This window comes from Cucurbita pepo, chromosome LG18 (genome assembly GCF_002806865.2).
Source record: "Cucurbita pepo subsp. pepo cultivar mu-cu-16 chromosome LG18, ASM280686v2, whole genome shotgun sequence".
In the NCBI taxonomy this organism is placed as follows: domain Eukaryota; kingdom Viridiplantae; phylum Streptophyta; class Magnoliopsida; order Cucurbitales; family Cucurbitaceae; genus Cucurbita; species Cucurbita pepo.
Genome location: NC_036655.1, coordinates 2,828,220 through 2,836,413, shown reverse-complemented (window position 1 = coordinate 2,836,413; position 8,194 = coordinate 2,828,220). Strand labels below are relative to the sequence as shown.

Here is an 8,194-nt window from a genome sequence, read left to right as displayed (position 1 = left end):
ATATATATATATATATATATATATTATTTTTTTTTTTTTTTTTTTTTTTAAAGAGAGATTTTTGATAGAGACACAAGCAAGAGAGTAACAACTGGTATATAACCTTGGACAGGGGATATAACTATATATATATATTTATAGAGTAAATATTAAAGTTTGATAGGGGACGTTATATTTACATTTTTGCTTGAATATTATTGGATTTGTTGGATTTATTAAAATAGAAATTATATTGAAAAATAAAAATTATACATTAAAATTTGAAATGAATATATTTTTTAAAAAGTATTTAAAAAAAAAAAATCGCTAACCGTTCCCGCACTAAACCCTAATTTCTGCTAGATCGAACCGTCAACTTTTGAAATAGTAAATTAATCTATTTATTTATTGAGACTCCGGCGATAATTAACCAAACTTCAATAATTTACCTAAATAAAATTCAATTTAACCGGAAAAAAAGAGTTATTTAAATATTCTCAAAATATCGAGGACAAAAATGAAACTCGTACAACTCGGAGGGCATAATTGAAAATGACGTATAGACTGAGGACTAAGTAGTAATTTTGTTAGGGTTGACAAAATATGGAGAAAAAAAAAACAAAAAAAAAAAGAATGCAAATCATAAAACCACATACCAAAGCAATAGAAGATTTCTAGATTTTGGCACAAAGCTGTCTAAATTATACTAATTTAATCTGCTCGGGTTCTTCTCGAATCATCTTTAATTTTTTAATCGAGTTCTTATTGTTATCAAGTATTACGGTTCTGTTCATGAAAGTGATTTAATCGTTAACGCTCGGGTTCTTCTCAAATCATCTCTAATTTTTTAATCGAGTTCTTATTATTATCAAGTATTACAATTCTGTTCATGAAAGTGATTTAATTGTTAACGCTCGGGTTCTTCTCAAATCATCTCTAATTTTTTTATCGAGTTCTTATTATTATCGAGTATTACGGTTCTGTTCATGAAAGTGATTTTTGTGTCTAACGTATTTACTTTGGTCAAAAATATTTTTCGCTCAAATTAATTTTTATAAATAAATAAAAATTAATTTTAAAATTTATGGACAGAAATAGACCTCGAACTAGAAATATTAAAATAATATTATGTTAGCTGAATTTTTTATTTTTCAATATGTCTATAATATTATATTTTTATTTTAAATCGAATTTAATAAGCTAATTGTCATTTTTCATATTTTTTTTATCTGAACCATAAAAATTAATTTAAAAATTTAGAGATTAAAACGTAACTTTTTATTAACCTTAAACCCGTTAAAAAAATGAAATTTTATCAATTAACTCGTCACAGTTTTAAAAATTAAGGGATAATATTTAATATAATTTCATTTTTGTTTTTTAGAACATAATAATTTGGAGTAAAAAGGTGACTTTGACAGTCAAATACTTCGAATCATAGCCTTCGAAAATTGAATCATGGTTCGATCAAAATTGACCGAACCAAAAACGATGATGAACCATTTACCTAGGTTAAGGCTGCGTGTGTGTATATATATATATATATATAAAAGAAGAAAATAAATAAATAAGTAAAAAAAATAAAAAAATAATTAACTTTAAGACACCACGCCACGCCCACCAGTTTGGAAGGAAGGGTGGTTTCCCACGTGCGGAAGCGAGTGAGAATAAGACCCTGCTCCGTGTCTGCCGCCTCCGCCAATAAGAAAAAAAAAATCTCTATTTAATTTGTTGTGTTATTTATTTATTTATTTTCTTTAAATTTTCTATTATTTTCTTTTATCGGGTTAATGTCATCATGGTTTGTGGGTTGAAGTCGACCAAGACGAATGACTGACAACAAGTGACTGGTGATCAATATTGATGATCTCTGACCATTGGTGAAGCAGTCCCTTGTTATCAATCCTAAACCCTCGTCGTTAGCCACCAGACATTGGTGGTGAATGGTGGTAGTTGCGAGTACATGGCCATCATAGATCCCTGATCCTGATCCTCAATCTCAATTCAATTGCAGTGTCAATTCACGTCATTGATTGTTACTCACCAAAGTGGTTGTTGGTCACTGATCACTGCCCCAATTGCTAGCCATCCATCCATCCCTAGACCCCAGTTGCTAATCGCTGGTCTTAATCCCCTATCATGGTCCACGACCATCGGCCATCATGGTGATCAATGATTGTTGCCTATCGGTTGTCTTCACAGGGTACTATTCTTCAATCTTCGTTATTGGTTCGAGATTCAGTCATAAGCTACCATTCTCTAAAGGGGTTTTTGGTAACTGTTCAATTAACTCAACTTTCGATTCTTGTCGTTGGTCATAGTCCCTACTGTCTCGATCGCTCGTGGTGGTCAACAGTAGCCATCGGTAGGCGTTGGCAGTTGACCATGGTGGTCGTCTTTTAAAAGTTTGGAGACTATTTTTTTTTTTTTTTTTTTTTTTTTTTTTTTTATCTTTTTAATTGAATATAAACTAAAGAAAGAAATCCCTAGAGGAAAGGCGCGTGAAAGAGAGAGTATCTTGTTTGACGCTTTCGGCGTCCGGCGATTGCAGCGCGTCCTTCAAATCTTTTACACCCAATCCACAACTGTTCTTAATTATTTATTTATTTATTATTATTTTTATTTATTTATTTATTTATTTTAATAATTTTATATATAAAACCCCCCCTTCTTCTCCTCCTCTCATCTTCCTCTTCATTTTCTTCAAATCTCTCTGCACTTCCCACTCAGCCTCCCATGGCCGACCGCGTCCATCCCGCCGAATCCCCCCGCCCGAGCACCTCCTCCGCCGTATCTGACTCCAAGCCTCCATCTCCCTCCGCCGACAAGCCTACTCCGGCTCCCGGCACCTACGTCATCCAACTCCCCAAAGACCAGATATACCGCGTTCCGCCGCCCGAAAATGCTCACCGCTTCGAGCTCTACACTCGCCGAAAGAACCGCCGCAGCCGCTGCTGTTTCTGCCTCTGTTGGCTACTCGGTATTCTTGCTGTCCTAATCGTTCTTCTAGGCATTGCCGTCGCGATTTTTTACTTAGTCGTTCGCCCTAAATCGCCTAATTACTCGATCGACGCCATTGCGATTAGAGGACTTAACTCCACCGCTTCATCCTCATCCGCGATCTCTCCAGTTTTCGATGTGGCCGTTCGAGCAGATAATCCAAACAAGAAAATCGGAATCTATTACCAGACAGATAGTTCAGTTCAAATCTATTTCTCCGATGAGAAGCTTTCCGATGGCGTTTTGCCTGCTTTCTTCCAACCAGCGAACAACGTCACTGTATTCCAATCATCCGTGAGAGGCTCCGGCGTTAATCTATCCAAACAAGCAAGCAAAGCGCTAATCGATTCGCAGAAACGGCGTGCGGTGCCGTTCAAGGTGGAGATTCGAGCGCCGATTAAACTGAAAATAGGATCGGTGAAGACTTGGAAGATCAGAGTAAAGGTAACCTGCGATGTGACGGTGAATCAGTTGGCGGCGGCGGCGAAGATCGTTTCAAAGAATTGCGATTACAATGTGAAGCTCTGGTAGGGATACGAATTAAGAAAGAGCTTTTTATTTTTTACTTTTGTAATTTTAATTTTACTGTAGACTTTTGTAATATACACACACACTTTTTTTTTCTTTTTTTTTTTTCGATGAGAAAATAAAATTTCCTAAAATACTTTAGGAACATAAATAAATATTTTAATAAATTAATTTATTCACTTTTATTTTAACCAATTAACATTATTTTGTTTCTTTTTCTCTTTTTATTTTTACCAAATAAAATGGGTTAAAAAAAATAAGTTTTTCATTTTAAATTCTCATTATTATCTTAATTTTAAGTTTCATTATTTATTTAATATAGAATTAGCCATATTTTTAAATTTTATTTTTATTTATTTTAAAACTAATAATTAATTTAAGGAGAAAAAATGGGCTGAAATCGTGGAAGCATGTTTCCAAACGTGTGCCAAATCCAGTAACATTCCGCGTACACGTGTTCTTTGAGAAATATGTATTTTTATTTTATTTATTTATTTATTATTATTATTATATATATATATACAATTTTTTTTTTAATTTTAAAAATATTCCACCGTTAATTTGACGTTAACTTTTAGGTAATTAATTAAAAATAATTATGATATTTTTAAATTAATTTTAACAGTGATGACAAATTAGTGAAAATTAATTTAATTATGATTAATAGAATGTCTTAATTTTTTATTATTCTTTTTGAGATATATGCTCTTTTTTAGTTCAGTTAAAAAAAATAAAGTTTTTATTTTTAAAATTATAGTAAAAAAAAAATTTAATATCTATTTCTATCTATATTTAATGTAAGAAAAAAAAAACATATAAAATTTAAAGTAGAAATAAAACTAATGAAATTATTTATAAATTAAATAGTTATATACTATACATTTGTTAATATTTAATAAATTCAAATTTATAAAAGAAAATATGGTATACAAATTAAATAGCTAAATCATAAAATAATAATAATAAAGTTTGTATTTATATTTTTTTTACCTAAAAAAATCAAACAAACAAATAAATAATATTTTGAATTGAATATTAATGGAAAAAAGGTGAATTAAAATTTACTGGCGGTTATTTATATCTTTATTAGGGCGGTTAGCTTCAAATTTATAACAACCAATTGAATAAAAACCTGGTTTAATTGCAACCGTTTTGTAACAGAAAATAATTATTCAAATTAATAGTTTATAATGCAATAATTATTTTAATTTTATTTTCTTCATCATCTATTGATTGAGTGTACACCGATGGAATTGAGTTGAATTACGGAAATCTTTTGAACTAATCTGAAAGTTTGGATTGAATTAGGTTGGGTCGTCTGGTTATTAATATCGACCTCAAATATTCTTAATTTTTGTAATAATCTTAAAATTATGGTAAGGATGGGTTACGGTTGGGTTGGGTTCGGTTGTAACCCTAGTTTCGAGTTAGTCGGATTGACTCGACAAAACAAATATCCCGCGAACCGACCCAAATATTTTGTTTTTTAAAAATTCAACTCAACCCACGCTGAATACAAATCTAATCCAACTTAGCCTTTATGGTTCGGGTTGAGAGTCCAGATTGGTTGGGATTTCATATCGCAAAATGTCGATCAAATCTTTTAAAACTTTCCTAACTTTATAGTCAAGTGTGTCTTAATGGGTTCGGGATTCTCCACTCTATTGAACTCATTTAATTTGGTACTTCCATTTATAATAATAAATGCCCTAAGTTTTGGGTTACTAAATTCCAAACCATAAAGTTTTTTTTTTTTTTTTGGTAATTAATTCAGATTTTGTCACAATAAATACTTTTACTTTTCTAGAGTTTATATATATATATATATATATAAAAGACCATCCTAACCCTAATCTCATCTTACATTGGTTTGAAATTTTCTTTGATTTTCTTTGTTTTTTTTTTTTTTTTTTTTTTTTTTTTTTTTTTTTTTTTTTTTTTTTTTTTTNTTTTTTTTTTTTTTTTTTTTTTTTTTTTTTTTGTGGATTTTTAAGATTTTATATATTTTTTTAAAATAATAGTTTTGATTTAAATTACAATTTAGTCCGGATTTGTATTTATTGTCCTTGAACTTTAAATTATATCTGATATGTTTTCGAATATTTAAAAGTTAATCTTATGTTTAATAAGTTTTTGACCCATTAAAAAAAATTAATTCATAGATCTACGAGACACAAAATTAAAAGTTTATAATTTAATTAGACATAAAAAAAGTTAAATTTGTATCAATAGAACAATTATTTTATTATAAAAAAATGAACTTATTTAGATACAAAATAAAAAATTAAGAGACCTATTAGACACAAAATTAAAAGTTCAGAAACTTATCAAACAATTTAAATTTTAGAATTTTAAAGATCTATTAGATACAAAATTAAAAGTTGAGCAGTCTCTTAGATACTTTTAAAAGCTCGTGGGCCAATTACACAATATATATATATATATATATAATTTGGATTGTTTATTTAATTAAATGTATAATTTGAATTTTTTAGAGCAATGAAGGCAGCATATAGAAAAAAAATGGTTGAATTTTTCCAAGCTATGTTAGTCAGAAGTCTAACCTCTTGTATTCAGTTAATTGTCTCTTCAGCAATAAATTATTTGAGCTTTTTTGGGTAAATTTTTTCTTTTAAGTAGTGGTTGGAGAAGTGTCAAAGTTATGTTTGGTATTGAACTTCCATTCGAGTTTTATGTATATTCAAATCTCGAAAAATTGATACTTCGAATTTAGATGAATTATGATCTACCTTCAATGCTCGTTAACGTCAATAAGTGTGGTAGTTGGAATTCGAGCTAGAGACCATCGTAGGTATAGGACCTATAATTTGTTTGTCATCTTCAAAGAAAATGTTGCGGTTAAATTACAAGTTTAATCCATAAACTTTGAACATCGGTTAATTTTTTTTGAAATATCATAGTTAAATTTATAAAAAATCTACACCTATAAATCTCATGGAGAGTTTGATCCTAGCTCAAGATGAATGCTAGTGGCTGCTTAACACATACAAATCCGGGAAGTGGTGTTTCTAGTGGTGAACGGGTGAGTAACGCGTAAGAATCTGCTTTTGAAAGAGGAACAACAGCTGGAAACTGCTACTAATACCTCGTACGCTGAGGAGCAAGGAATCCGCCCGATCGACACTTTTTTTAGAAATATTAATTTACATTATTCTCATTGAAAATTAAAGCTTTTCAAAGAAGAAATTTTTTTGCTAACCATGATTAAGAATAATTTTTTAAAAAAAAGGAAAAAAAACGAACAGCCGAGATTAACAACCTCTTAAGAATGACTCTTCGGGTGGATAAAAAAGAGTATTCCAACGCTTAAAAAGTCATACCAAATAGGCTCTAGAAGTATAAAAGTCGAGCTCGATCGACAAGTCAAAGTACCAATTTTATGCACCTTGAAAGATGAAAATACAAAGTAATGATGCAGGACGTTAACATTCTATTCATCATACATGAAAAAAAATTCTTAAAATGTGACAAAAGCAACAAAGGAATACAAGAAACTGACCTTTAAACCCACCACTTGGGGCTCACATATAATACAAGGTTTCAAAGTCAGTCTTGAAATTTCCCAGAAGATCAAAATTATAAGTGTCTGAGGGATATAAGATATAATATGAAGAATCCTCAAAGTACAATAATTTTCCTATGCAAATTGTCTCCTATGGAACCTCCATGACCGTGGTGGTCGTGCTCGTGGTCGTGAAAGATGAGAGTCAGAATACCTACCACGCACAGCACCGAACCTACAAGAAGCTTGTCATAGCGTTCAACCCAGTGAAACTTGAGCTGACTCGCACCGTAGAACGATAAAGCTACCAACGAAGTCATCACGGTTATTGTGCTGCAAAATGCAAAAGTCCAACACCAGAGAGAAAACTATGTATCAATGAAATGGTTTTGTGATAAATTCCTTGGAATGCTATGAAATAAATAATGCTCCCTCACAAACATCATAATTACATTGATATGTCCAATTAGTTGAACAATAAGGTTCGACTCGTGTTCAGAAAACAAGCCTGCTTAAAACAAACAAGTAGAACTTTTGCAGCGATGACCTTTGCACGTTCGCTAAATAGTTGTCATTGATGTGAATCAGCATTATCGATATTATATTAGCGTATCTCAGCTGAAAGTAGATTTACAGCAGCATATAATTACAATTCAAAGGTAAATCTACTAATGGTAAGAACGAGCAGCCAGGAGGAGGGCGACTTGTTGAGGATGGTTGGAGGGAGTCTCACATCGGCTAATTTAGGGAATAATCATGGGTTTACGAGTAAGAAATACATCTCCATTGGTCTAATGCTTTTTGGGGAAGCCCAAAACAATGCCATGAGAGTTTATGCTCAAAGTGGACAATATCATACCATTGTGGAGATCCGTAATTCCTAACACGGCTATCTTCATTCTAGTATAAGGATGTGTTTTTATCAGCTTTTGGCAGTTCGGCTTCAAAAGCTAACTTATTTCATGCCAATGTACAACCCCTAAAATTTGTGAGTGCTTTCCAACTTTCTTTGAGGCTCTCAACGGTGGCACAATGTACAAATGATCGTGCCATTTTTTTTTTTTTTAAAGAGACAATTTTCATTGATGATTGAAATTTACAACAGGGATGTATAATCCCAGGTGGATCGTGCCAGTTTCCTCCAAAAAAAAAAAAAAAAAAAAA

The 8,194-nt window shown here is 31.1% G+C and overlaps 2 protein-coding genes across 2 annotated transcripts in view; one reads left to right on the top strand and one right to left on the bottom strand.

The window, feature by feature from the left end:
• The first annotated feature begins 2,686 nt into the window (after window positions 1–2,686).
• Window positions 2,687–3,605, top strand: LOC111780495 (NDR1/HIN1-like protein 13). The gene has a single exon (XM_023660916.1). The coding sequence runs from the start codon at window positions 2,716–2,718 to the stop codon at window positions 3,508–3,510; it is 795 nt and encodes a 264-aa protein (XP_023516684.1). The 5' UTR covers window positions 2,687–2,715; the 3' UTR covers window positions 3,511–3,605.
• A 3,323-nt stretch (window positions 3,606–6,928) lies between these two features.
• Window positions 6,929–8,194, bottom strand: part of LOC111780716 — a 3,941-nt gene continuing 2,675 nt past the window's right edge. Inside the window, exon 3 of the mRNA XM_023661192.1 lies at window positions 6,929–7,363. Within this exon, the coding sequence (XP_023516960.1) occupies window positions 7,147–7,363 (217 nt within the window). The 3' untranslated portion in view covers window positions 6,929–7,146. The remainder of the gene's footprint in view (window positions 7,364–8,194) is intronic.

Coding starts and splice junctions, on each gene's coding strand:
- LOC111780495 (XM_023660916.1), top strand. CDS start 2,716: ATGGCCGACCGCGTCCATCCCGCCGAATCCCCCCGCCCGAGCACCTCC.